The sequence below is a fragment of the Hoplias malabaricus genome, chromosome 13 (genome assembly GCF_029633855.1).
Source record: "Hoplias malabaricus isolate fHopMal1 chromosome 13, fHopMal1.hap1, whole genome shotgun sequence".
NCBI classification, from domain to species: Eukaryota; Metazoa; Chordata; class Actinopteri; order Characiformes; family Erythrinidae; genus Hoplias; species Hoplias malabaricus.
Genome location: NC_089812.1, coordinates 4471000 through 4484261, shown reverse-complemented (window position 1 = coordinate 4484261; position 13262 = coordinate 4471000). Strand labels below are relative to the sequence as shown.

Sequence of the window (13262 nt, the reverse complement as noted above, 5' to 3'; positions counted from 1 at the left end):
GAGGCGCGGTGTCCTGCTGAGCTTAATCCGTGCTGATTAGGGAACAGAAAGCAGGCACCTGTGCAAGTGCAGTGGGAGCTACCGAACTGTAACACGGTGAAGAGAGGATCCAGTTCTCCAATGAATATCAGGACCATAAGGAGACGTTACAGAAGACAAGAGGAACCCAGTCAGAGAAAGAACAAAAAGGAGAATACTGGGAGCAAAAGGATTCTTCAAAGGGACAACAACTGAAGAGGGACTATAACCTAGATACAAAGGACATCATATAAAGTCCCCCCCTCCTCCCTTTCTTTCATCCTAACCTTCCTAACCTGCCAAACTTTCAAAATGCCAACTAATGGAATAAACAAAGCATTGAAGCTGCAATTTGGACTCATCAACTATGAGAACCGGTACTTGACGGCTGAGGCATTCGGTTTCAAGGTAAACGCATCCGGTTCCAGTATGAAGAAGAAGCAGATCTGGACCCTGGAGCAGGATGACCAGGATGGTCAAGTAGTCTTCCTGCGCAGCCATCTTGGCCGTTACTTGTCCACCGATAAAGATGGCAAGGTGAGCTGTGCAGCTGAAGAAGCAGACCCTGAATGCCGTTTCCTCATCGTTGCCCAATCCGATGGCCGTTGGGCCTTGCAGTCAGAGCCTTACCTGCGCTATTTTGGAGGCTCCGCAGACTACCTGTCTTGCTTCGCCCAGGCCATTGGCGAGGCCGAGCTCTGGGCCGTCCATTTGGCCCTCCACCCTCAGGCTAACCTTTTGAGCGTGGCCCGAAAGCGCTATGCTCATTTGTCCGCCCCAGATAGTGAAATCTCCGTGGACAGCAATATTCCATGGGGCGTGGACTCACTGGTCACCCTGGTCTATGTGGACGGGAAGTACTGCTTGAAGACGTGTGACAACCGCTTTCTCAGTAACGACGGCAAGTTGGTAAAGGAATACGGGCCTCACACAGGCTTCACGTTGGAGCTCAGGTCCGGCAAGCTGGCTTTTAAAGATAATGAGGGCAAGTACCTTGCCCCTGTGGGTCCAACAGGCACCTTGAAATCTGGGAGATGTACAAAGCCAGGCAAAGATGAGCTTTTTGATCTGGAGGAGAGTCATCCACAAGTGGTCTTCCAGGCAGCCAACAAAAGATACGTATCTGTTCGTCAAGGTAACCAGCATTCCTTTCCTTAAAAGACACGTCTAATTTAGGTGTGCGATGGCTAAATTGCTAGTTAGCTATGTGCAGTGAGTACGGGTGCAGCATGACCGTTTCGGATTTGAGATTGTTTTTGTTCCTTTCTAAAACGTAAACCACAAAGCAGAACACTTTGGTGTAACCATTATGAACAACGAGTGCTATCAGACAATATTGTGAGCTTTTATGTGGGACTAAAGTACCTCAGGGCGCACAAGAGCGCAGGCATTTGCAACAGACCAAGAGCTTTTTTTAGAAACATCACCTAAACACCTTTCTCACAGAGGCCTGTTTTGTTCTGCTTTGTAGACTTTCATCCACTAAAATAAATCCACAGACCCACAATGCTGATGTCATTATTTTATATAACAGTAATGGCCCATCAGGAAATTGAAGTAGAACCCTGTAGCGCAGACTGAGTTTTGATGGATAGTTCACGCTGAGATGTAGGGGTGGAACTGAAAGTACTTTTTAAGCACTTACACAACTTTAATATCTGGTCTAAACATCAAATGCATTAGTTTGATAAACACAGCAAAAGAATGTTGAAAAATCTAAGACCACAAAGAAACAGCAAACCAACAAACTGCAACGGAATCCCATCAGCCATCAACTCATAACCATCTGTCCAGACATTTACAGCTTTTGTGGGAAGCATTCAGAGTTAATGGGCTTTGTCGAGTGCAGATTAAAGGAGCTGCAGATGACTTCACTCAGACACGTCCTGGTGCCCTGGCGTAATTCCTATCAATGAGCCAAAGGACTGTTGCTATTGTTAGAATGAACCTTTGCCTTGCTAAATAACCCTACTATCACTCACTGAGTGAGTGTGAGGAGCATGGGGCTGAGGAGGAGCATCCTGGCTGGAGAGATAGCCTGATTGCTTCTGGTGGGGGTGGGTTTTTATTGACTTTGTGTGGCTGGAAGGGGAGGTTGATAGAACTGAAATGAATATGAAAACCATAGATTGCAGACTCTCAGAGAACATATAGCATAAAGCTTGTCAATGCTAACCTGTTTTCCTCTAAATATACATGTAGCAATGATACCATTATGTCTTTATCTACTGTAGGGTAAATATCACCCCAGCAGCAAAATATCATGAATTCTAAATGGGTATCACACTGGATATTACCATTCAATAGCGGTGATAACTAAAATCTCTTTAAAAAGAATGTACGATTTCCAACAACTTATATTAGAGCCTCTACTATACACATGGACTGTGGCAATACAGAGGAGAATCACAATAGCATATTTAATTAGCATTATTCTGCAGCAGTGAAAGTTCTGTTCAGCAGTGTAAGGTAGTATATGCCCCCCACAATATGCTGCTCAGAGAAAGGCACATAAAGCTTCTTAGTGGGCCCTTCATCACAGATTTGCATTGTACCACAGAGGGAATTACTGTAGCAGGCAAATTAACAAGCTGGGTGGAAGGGTGTGTGAGCAGGATTACGCTAGTAACAGGCTTATGAGGAAGGTTGACGGATATTTCAGAGGTATCTCGTTTGAACCTCATCCTTCACAATCTGGCCCGCGTTGAAAGGGAGCATGGGTTTAATTCTGCTGCTGGTGTTATTTAAACAACAAGCTCAGAGAGAGTGAAAGAAACACAGAGAGTGATTAGCCGTGTTGCGCAATGCTAGTTAGCCATATTGTGACCGGGTTAAGGGCATGGTGAAGCGAGGTTTAGAGCAGAGTTTTGTCAGTTTGGTCATAGTTTAAGTTCCACAGGGATGAAATAAACAAATCACCTGGTAGAATTTATCTCAGCTGGGCCAACAAAAATTAATCTGGGATCTGTATTTACATTAATTGAGTAATTTAGTTGAATAATGCAGTCGTTTTAAACAATGTTTTATTAGGTAAAAATGTCAGATGAAAGGGATTCAGAGATAGAGATTACCCCTTTGTGTGAGCTGACGTTAGAGAGCCATTTGTCGTCAATTTAGCTGCTGAGGAAGATACAATACATTGCCACAAGGTCTTTTATCCAATGTCCTTCATAGTGGAAAAAAGGACAGCATGCAGCCAGACAGGAGCTATTAGGCTTTGTACTCATACTGTTGAATGAAAATATGCTTTGTGGTGATGAAATTAAACACAGCTTTCTTTTTTATATCTGTCTTTGTGTCATAGAGTAAAGCAAAGCATGTGGGAAAAGGGAGGAAAGTCATTGCTTATTCTACAAGATAGATTCTCTACAAAGATCTGGACTGATTTGTTGTTAAAAATATAAATTAAATGGTTTTAGTAGAATTTTAAAACAAACTTTTATTATTAGAATTCTGATCCCGGAGGTCTGTGGGGGCTTCCTCCGGGTGACTGTCTGTGAGGAGTGTGGTGTGTTCTCCCTGTGTCTGCGTGGGTTTCCTCCGGGTGACTGTCTGTGAGGAGTGTGGTGTGTTCTCCCTGTGTCTGCGTGGGTTTCCTCCGGGTGACTGTCTGTGAGGAGTGTGGTGTGTTCTCCCTGTGTTTGCGTGGGTTTCCTCCGGGTGACTGTCTGTGAGGAGTTGGTGTGTTCTCCCTGTGTCTGCATGGGTTTCCTCTGGGTGACTGTCTGTGAGGAGTGTGGTGTGTTCTCTCTGTGTCTGCGTGGGTTTCCTCCAGGTGACTGTCTGTGAGGAGTGTGGTGTGTTCTCCCTGTGTCTGCATGGGTTTCCTCCAGGTGACTGTCTGTGAGGAGTGTGGTGTGTTCTCCCTGTGTCTGCGTGGGTTTCCTCCAGGTGACTGTCTGTGAGGAGTGTGGTGTGTTCTCCCTGTGTCTGCATGAGTTTCCTCCAGGTGCTCCGGTTTCCTCCCATGCTCCAAAAACACACATTGTTTTTGTTTACAAAGTGCCTGTAGGTGTGAATGTGTGTGTGTCAGTTTTGCCCTGTGAAGGACTGGTGCCCCCTCCAGGGTATGTTCCTGCCTTGCGGCCAGTGATTCTGGGTAGAATTCCAGAAAGTGAAACACCAGCCTTCAATTTGCTAAAATGCATAATGACAAGGCAAAATGCTTCTGGGAGAATGTTATTTGCACAGATGAGACAAAATTGAAGCTTGTTTGCAAGTCTCATCAGCTTTGTGTCCACAGATGACAAAAACAAAGCTTTCTAAACAAAAATACAGTAACTGTTGGAAAACATTGAGGATTCTTGGTTATGTTTGGGGCTGCTTTGCTGTATCTGGTATGGGGTCATTTGAATCTGTGCGGGGCACAATGAAATCCTAAGATTATTTTCAGTGAGTGCCTCTAAAGATTGTTCAACAAAGTATTGAATGGCTTGGGGTCTCATACGGACAATTTAGTTCCCAGACAATTTTTCTAAGGAGCCATGTTGTTGTAATTCATGCAGAATGGCTTTGTCTTACTTAAATAAATAAGGCCTTCCCAGAAAAAGACGTTGTCTCGATGGATGTTGCTCCATAACCTGTCTATATTGTTCAGCATTAACGGTGCCTTTACAGATGTGTACTAATGCACTTATGCCCCCTCATACCATCACAAATGCTGACTTATGAACTGTACACTTAAAACATACCGGATTTTCCTCTCCTCTTTATCCCAGAGAATTCCAAAAGGAATATTACATTTTAATTTGTCAGACCACAGGACTTTTTTCCACTTTGCCTCGGTCCATCTTAAATGAGCTTGGGTCCAGAGAAGGCGGTGGCATCTCTGGATCCTGTTTATATTGTTTCTTTGCAGGTTTTAGTTATAACTTGCATTTGTGGATGCATTAATGAGCGGTGTTCACAAGTGTTTGAGCTCATGCGGTGATTGACATTTTTAATTTAGTGCCATCCTAGTGCCCAAAGCTGGTTTTGGGCCTTTGTCCCATATATAGAGATTTCTCCAGGTTCTCTGAAACTTTAATTGATAGGTACCTTTACAATTTTAAGATAAGAAGTGGTCCTTGAGTTATACAAATTATTTCACTGTCTGCCAAAGCACCAGGGAATGGAAACTAAACAGAGACACAAAAACACGCAGTCTATTTTAAGGAGTAAATTGACTGGCTAGCATCTGTGCTAGTGTGCATCTAATGCTGTAATCAATTTCAATCCACTGCTCAACATAAACACTGCACAAATCAAGTCAAGCTTTACGGGCAGTCTGGATCACTTGACAGCCCCAGTAATCCGACAAATGTGTACTTCTTTCCAGGTGTCAGCATCTCAGCCAATCAGGATGTAGAAACAGACATGGAGACCTTTCAGATGGAAATTGACAAAGAGACAAAGAAATGCATGTTCAGAACTAATGCAGGGAATTACTGGACGCTGGTCACACATGGAGGCATCCAGTCCACTGCCACAGAAATGTAAGTCAAAGTCCTTCTAATATAATTCATTCATTCATTCATTCATTCATTGTCTGTAACCCTTATCCAGTTCAGGGTGGCGGTGGGTCCGGAGCCTACCCGGAATCACTGATCGCAAGGCAGGAACACACCCTGGAGGGGGCGCCAGTCCTTCACAGGGCGACACACACATTCACTCACCGGAGCACCTAGAGGAAACCAATGCGGACAAGGAAAGAACACACCGAACCCCTCACAGTCACCCGGAGTGGGACTCGAACCCACAACGTCCCGGTCCCTGGAGCTGTGTGACTGTGACACTACCTGTAGACACCTGCTCATGCAAAATTTCTTATGAAATTAAGTGCATTAACATGTAGTCCTCTTTCAAATTTCATTCATTGCCTCACTTTGGGAAAGCCCTCTTTATACTAACCATGGAAGCACCAAAGGCACTATGTCTAGGAGGCCACTGATAAACCAAACATGGAGGTGATCTGTATAAACTCAGGGCTGCAACACTGCCAGTCATTCCTCTGACCATTAACATTCCTGGCAAAATGGTCAAAAACCCACTAGCTCCATGTAACCATGCACAGACAAGAAGCACTTGCCACAAAATGTGGCCATTGCAGAGAGCAAACTGCCTTGAGCTAGCACAGCACAGGGAGCTAATTCCAGCTAGCCATTGTGTTGTGGGGAGCTACCTATTACTAGCTAACATGTTATTGTCAGCTACCCCCTTCTAGGTAAAGTGTTCGGGCAAGCTAACACATTCAGTTATAGCATTACACCAAACTAACACCCGCTCAGCTGTTAAATTATGGTGAGCTCTTCAAAGCTAATTTCCACCCCATTGTGGGTAATCAACAGATTCAAGCGTGAGCATAAAGCCTCCATCCTCTCATTCCGTTTACTTATGCAGACAGCATGATGGCATCTTTCCTCCTGAGCGAGTGTTCAGGCCTGCTGGCTTTCATAATGCTTCCTCGCCCAGTGACTTCAGCCTTCCTGAGGTATGCAAATGAGTGGCAGAGAGACTTCTTATTTGCTGGCCCAGCCATGGCGGTCATGTGCTCTCAGGACCTGTGCACCAGCCTTCAGTGAGACGGCACATTCAGGAATTAGATAGATAGATCTTTATTGTCACATACAAAGTTATACAAGTACAACATTGTAGCGAAATTAGCTTCCGTCTGTACACTCGTGTGTGCAACAGACGCGACCGCAGCAGGTTACCCGCGCCATCGTAAAGGCGACATTCACTATTTTATTATTTATAAAATGCATAAATATTATAAAAGGATGTTTCCTCACCATTTGCAAGCTCTCCACTGGGTGTGGGTCCTCAAACCAGGTCTAATGTGTTTGGCAAGTCCCAGTGTCAGTAAATAGTTAAAAGAAAATGGCGAATAGGCCTCCAATCGCTGAAAAGTACAAATTGATTGCTGACTTTTTTTTTTTTTTTGCTGTAGATGGAACTGACTCTAAATTCAGGAGAGTGCTAACTGCATGAAAGTGCTACAAAACTCAACATCTCGAGTTATAAATATGTTTCTGTGGGAATTCAAACAGTGAATAAAAATGTACACTTCAGCCGCGTAGAAACAACAGGTGTTTTTCCGTAAACATACCGTTTCACCTTAAAAGACGTGGCGCTTCTGGATGTAAACAAACCAGAGGACAGCTTTTCCCCACAATCACAGACATTGCCTTTAAGGGCTGGCTCCATCAGATGACTCAGCTCTCAAGCCCAAGGGCAGGATGACCTGTGGTTTCACAACTGCAAGTCACCGGTCACTTAACTCCCCAAACGCCAGGAAGAGACAAAGGAACCTAGAGGTCAGACGTCCTGTAACAATTTATTAGATCATAGCCATAATGAAATATGCCCCAGCACACAGTGTAAGCCCCATCCACATGGAACTTACCCCACTCTGCAGCTCTTGGAACCTGGCTAGAGGAAGGAAATTTGGGGACAATCCCCATACCAAGCCAAACACTTCATAGCAATTTAAATCAATTAAACGCTTGAGACAGAACACATTCAGAATGTTGACACTGCAGACTCCATTTCTCATACACAGTAAATTCACCAGGGTTAAATCAACACTATTAGTGTTAACTTAGACTGAGAGTTATCTAACTCTGAGAGTGTGACATTGTTACACTATCAGAGTTAATTTAACACTAATAGTGTTGATTTAGCACTGGTGAATTTACTGTGTAGGGATGGTTCACTACAGTCGATTCATTCATTCATTCATTCATTCATTATCTGTAACCCTTATCCAATTCAGGGTTGCGGTGGGTCCAGAGCCTACCTGGAATCATTGGGTGCAAGGCGGGAATACACCCTGGAGGGGGCCCCAGTCCTTCCACAGTCGATTTATAGGATGCATATTTTTACACAGGCATCCACTTATTTCACAGAAAGCAGCTGAACTAGTTACTAGTTAGTTGGGGAGTGGCTTGCATGTGGACTCAGCCTTGCCCTGTGGAGTTTCACCAAGTATCTGGCATGTCTGCAGGGAGTGGACATCAGAATTTAAGTCTATGGAAATAGATTAACTTCACCCAAATAATAGCTATAAACGTCCTTTCCCCTGTTCAGAGATACTAGACAGGGCTGCCCCCTTTCTCCATTGCTGTTTACTATTGCCATCAAACCACTTGCTCTTACCCTATGTTTTACTAATTTGTACATCTTGTATCTTCAGGGCCAGGGTGGAACATAAGGTCCTCTTATATGTGGATGATATATTACTTTGTATGTCCAGCCCGCTACTGTTTTTACCCCTGTCCTTGCCATCTTTAATAACTTCACAGGAATATCTGGTTACAGTCTGAACTTTATAAAAGTGTCTGTTTCCCATTGTATCGTCCACTATATTTCTATTAGCCTGAGTTGCCCTTTGTGGCTGGGAGTGGGGCTGATCTGGGAGTATGTGTTACAGCTAGGTTTAATGATCTATTTCAACAAAGTTTTCTCCGCTGACTGCTCTGCCACCCGTCTGTGAGGCCTTCGGAGCAGGAAGCAGGGATCCTGGTGTCTCCACAAATACAAGGATCTGTTTATTCCCCAGCCACAATGTAACTTCTTTGGGACTAAAGATGAACTTTTATTCTGTGCCATGATTATAGAGCACTGTAAACACTGGTTTTTGGGACACTGCCTGTCTGACGGTGGGCATCAAAACAAGATGGTGGCTTATATGTGCCAAGCCAAATGAATGTTGTGGCAGATCTCCTCTCCAGATCTGGGAGCGACACGGGCGATAGGACCTGGGCCTTTTCCTTCTTCTCGGTAATTCATAGCTGAACTGCGGCTGACTGTTCCCACGCATTCCAACTCAATAAAACTCATTACAGCTACTCTTGCCAGAGTAAGAGAAATTGGTTCGTCTCTCCTGCTGGTCGTTCCACGCTGGGCAAGTAGACTGTCGCAAAATCAGCTTCTGCCAGGGGAGCTTTAGCCATCCAGTGTTTCAGGGCCTCATTCATACGTGTGATATAATATGAAGTGAGCTGCATGTTAGAACATTTCTGTGATGATTTGATGGCATTCAGGTACAAGAACATTAGGTAGGTACAGATATATGATCATTTCTTCTGAATGGCAAATGCTACCACTAATTCTACTACTATCGTTACACTTATATAGCACCTTTCTAGACACCCAAGGACGTTTTACTCAATCCGCACTGCTCAGAACACTCAATCCACACACACACACACACACACACACACACACACACACACACACTGGCGAGACAGCGGCAGCCAAACGCACACAGCGTACTCTCGACCAGGAACAACCATCCACCTGGAGGACTGCATCGGGCAATAGGATTTCACCCAGGACAGAGCGCCAATCCATATCTGGGCACACACACATTCACGTCTTCATTTCAGCGGCCTGTGCATGAGCGACTAGTTAACGAACCTAGAATAAACGTAGGAAAATGATCAAAATTAACGTGATCAAAAAATATTTTTAAAAAATCCCACAAGTGAATAAAAACATAATAATAATCACATAATAATCACACTGTAATTACCGTGCAAAATCAGCACAAGAGAAAACAGCTAAATGATCAATAAGAAAGCAACAAACTCATTGTAAATATTGGAACTGTGTTTTAATGTGCTGCAGAAATGGCGGAGCCGTTGGGACCATCAGGCTGCCTCTCATATATGTGTGTGTGTGTGTGTGTGTGTGTGTGTGTGTGTGTTCGTATGCCTGCATCTCTGTGTAGCAATTACAAGGGAATGCTTTTTCCCCACTATGACTGGAGTGGGACGAACACATTTCCAATATTTTTAGGCTTTTTACACCTCAGGTCCACACTTATAAGGGACACATTAAATGACTTTACGCTGCTGCACAGCATCATATTTCATTTAATGCCTTTCTGTAGAAGCTACATAAGCTGAGTGTGTACAATGAAATGGTTGGGTCCTCCAGGGGTGCATTTTTAAGAAGCTGAATGCACAAATTTTTGGGGGCGTCTACAAATGTTTTTAAAAATATATAGGACAAAGTGTAACTCTTATCTCTTACGTAATAGAGATACCTCAGTGCTGATACCACATCTGTTCACTACCCAACAGAGAAGCTAACACTGTGTTTGAAATCGAATGGCTTGGGCGCAGAGTGGCTTTGAAGGCGAGTAATGGAAAGTATGTCTGCACCAAGAAAAATGGACAACTAGCTGCTGTCAGTGATACAGTGGGTGAGTGTGGCCTTGTTTTTACCCCATTTCTCATTCAAATGCTGCTCCTGCTTCCACAGCTGAAAAAGGGCTCCAGGCCAAAAGATGTTCTTTGTTTTTATTATGGCTTTGGTCTCCTTTAGGTGAAGATGAGCTGTTTTTGCTGAAACTGATCAATCGTCCGATTCTGATCCTGCGAGGGGAAAATGGCTTCGTTTGTCATCACAAGAGCTCCACCGCGCTGGACGCCAACCGCTCGGTTTACGACATCTTCTCATTGCTCTTCAGTGATGGTGCATACCACATAAAAAGTAAGCTGTGCCTGACGTTTGTGGTTTTACAGTTAGTTTACATTGTTAGCAGCTTCCTGTGGAAGTTCTTAAAATACTTTAAAGAGCACCTCATACTCGCATTTAATTTGCATTAATTGTTATCTCTGTGGCGGCATGGTTGTGCAGCAGGTAGTGTCACAGTCACACAGCTCCAGGGGCCTGGAGGTTGTGGGTTCAGGTTTCCGGATGACTGTCTGTGAGGAGTGTGGTGTGTTCTCCCTGTGTCTGCGTGGGTTTCCTCCGGGTGACTGTCTGTGAGGAGTTTGGTGTGTTCTGAATATTTTAATAACTGAGATGTAGAATGAGGATATATATATATATATATATATATATATCAATCCGTCCATTATCTGTAACCCTTATCCAGTTCAGGGTCGCGGTGGGTCTAGAGCCTACTTGGAATCATTGAGCGCAAGGTGGAAATACACCCTGGAGGGGGCGCCAGTCCTTCACAGGGCGACACAGACACACACACATTCACTCACACACTCACACCTACGGACACTTTTGAGCCACCAATCCACCTACCAACGTGTGTTTTTGGACTGTGGGAGGAAACCGGAGCACCTGGAGGAAACCCATGCGGACACAGGGAGAACACACCACACTCCTCACAGACAGTCACCCGGAGGAAACCCACGCAGACACAGGGAGAACACACCACACTCCTCACAGACAGTCACCCAGAGGAAACCCACGCAGACACAGGGAGAACACACCACACTCCTCACATACAGTCACCCGGAGAAACCCACGCAGACACAGGGAGAACACACCACACTCCTCACAGACAGTCACCCGGAGGAAACCCACGCAGACACAGGGAGAACACACCACACTCCTCACAGAGAGTCACCCGGAGGAACTCCACGCAGACACAGGGAGAACACACCACACTCCTCACAGACAGTCACCCGGAGGAAACACATGCAGACACAGAGAACACACCACACTCCTCACAGACAGTCACCCGGAGGAAACCCACACAGACACAGGGAGAACACACCACACTTCTCACAGACAGTCACCCGGAGGAAACCCACGCAGACACAGGGAGAACACACCACACTCCTCACAGACAGTCACCTGGAGGAAACCCACGCAGACCAGGGAGAACACACCACACTCCTCACAGACAGTCACCAGGAGGAAACTCACGCAGACACAGGGAGAACACACCACACTCCTCACAGACAGTCACCCGGAGGAAACCCACGCAGACACAGGGAGAACACACCACACTCCTCACAGACATTCACCCGGAGGAAACCCACGCAGACACAGGGAGAACACAACACACTCCTCACAGACATTCACCCGGAGGAAACCCACGCAGACACAGGGAGAACACACCACACTCCTCACAGACAGTCACTCGGAGCGGTCACAGGACCCTGGAGCTGTGACACAGTGCCGCCCTATATATATATATAAAGTAAAATTCCACTTTAGGAGAAGCACCAATGGCTACCATGCCATTGCATTTCTACAAGCTGTTTTGCTTCTTCATTATGTTGCTGGACAATGCTAGGATTAGGAGTGACACTCTGACTGGTTTTTCCACAGGCGGAAATGGAAAGTTCTGGTATATCTCTGGCAGCAGCCTGGTTTGCTCAGATGGGGACAAGCCTGAGGATTTCTTCCTAGAGTTCCCAGAGCATGGACGAGTAGGCATTAAGGGCATTGATGGCAAGTACCTACGTGGAGACCAGGGTGGCACCCTCAAGTGTGACGCTGCTAGTCTGGACATCTCCTCGCTCTGGGAATACTGATGCTCATAAGGTGCATCAGTGGAGCCTCAAGGAGCCTGACGGAAAAACGAAAGCCTTCAGTAGCTGCTCATGGCTGATTTTTATTATTAATATTATTATTATTATTATTGATACCTAATTGATGAACTATTAGAACCAATATATTTGTTCATGCACTGCTTTCATATTCAACAATTGTTTGGAAGTTCTATGTTGCTATTTGCATGACTCACATTTGTAGATTAGATAGGCTACTGATATCGTTAACATTAAATGTATGTTATTGCTGTCTGAATATATTATATTTGCAAAATTGTCAGTTTAAAAGAGAAGGGAAATGAAGATTTATGATTTTAAGTTTGCATCAACAGGCTTTTGACACATTGTTCATAAAATGATTAATAGTTTTATGAATATTAAGTAAGAAATAAACAGGAGACAAATGTATGAGGGATGTGTATTGGACCAAAAATGTTTGCCTGGGATCATTTGACCGTTAGATTTAGAATTAAAATCACTTTATTAGCCACTGCGCTTGCACAGTTCTCGGCATTTAACCCAATCCCTGCAGTGAAATGCATTTACACACACACTAGTGAACACTAGGGGGCAGTGAGCACACCTGCCGTGAGCAATGGGCAGCCCTAGCCGTGACGAAAACCCTCCCTCTAAATATGGATTAATAATTAATTATGTTATTTGTGATTGTAGAATTTTCAGTGACCTTTGCTTCCTGCTCCATTCCTCAAAGGTTCCTTTGCCTTGTCATGGAACATATGTGTGCTTCACTATGTATGCTTACACCCAACTTGTCGAAGGTTGTTTTATTTATTTATTTATTTTTTTAACATCAATTCAATAGGGTTACATCAACACAAGTTGGACTCATGGTGTATTTTTATCTTTCTTAATTCTCTTTGATTAAAAAGCTGATCACAGTGAAATATGAAATGTTTCTCATTTTTTTAACCATGGAAACGAACTGGGCGGGTT

The 13262-nt window shown here is 44.4% G+C and overlaps 1 protein-coding gene across 2 annotated transcripts; it reads left to right on the top strand.

The window, feature by feature from the left end:
* The first annotated feature begins 330 nt into the window (after positions 1 to 330).
* Positions 331 to 12290, top strand: fscn2a (fascin actin-bundling protein 2a, retinal). 2 transcript variants are annotated; one of them, XM_066643023.1, is made up of 5 exons: positions 331 to 1153; positions 5336 to 5492; positions 10086 to 10207; positions 10330 to 10497; positions 12085 to 12290. In XM_066643023.1, exons 1-5 carry the CDS (start codon positions 331 to 333, stop codon positions 12288 to 12290), a joined length of 1476 nt encoding a protein of 491 aa, XP_066499120.1. The 2 variants fall into 2 exon arrangements, with proteins under 2 accessions (XP_066499120.1, XP_066499119.1); XM_066643022.1 differs by having other exon boundaries at positions 10086 to 10216; positions 10267 to 10497.
* Positions 12291 to 13262: the final 972 nt, after the last annotated feature.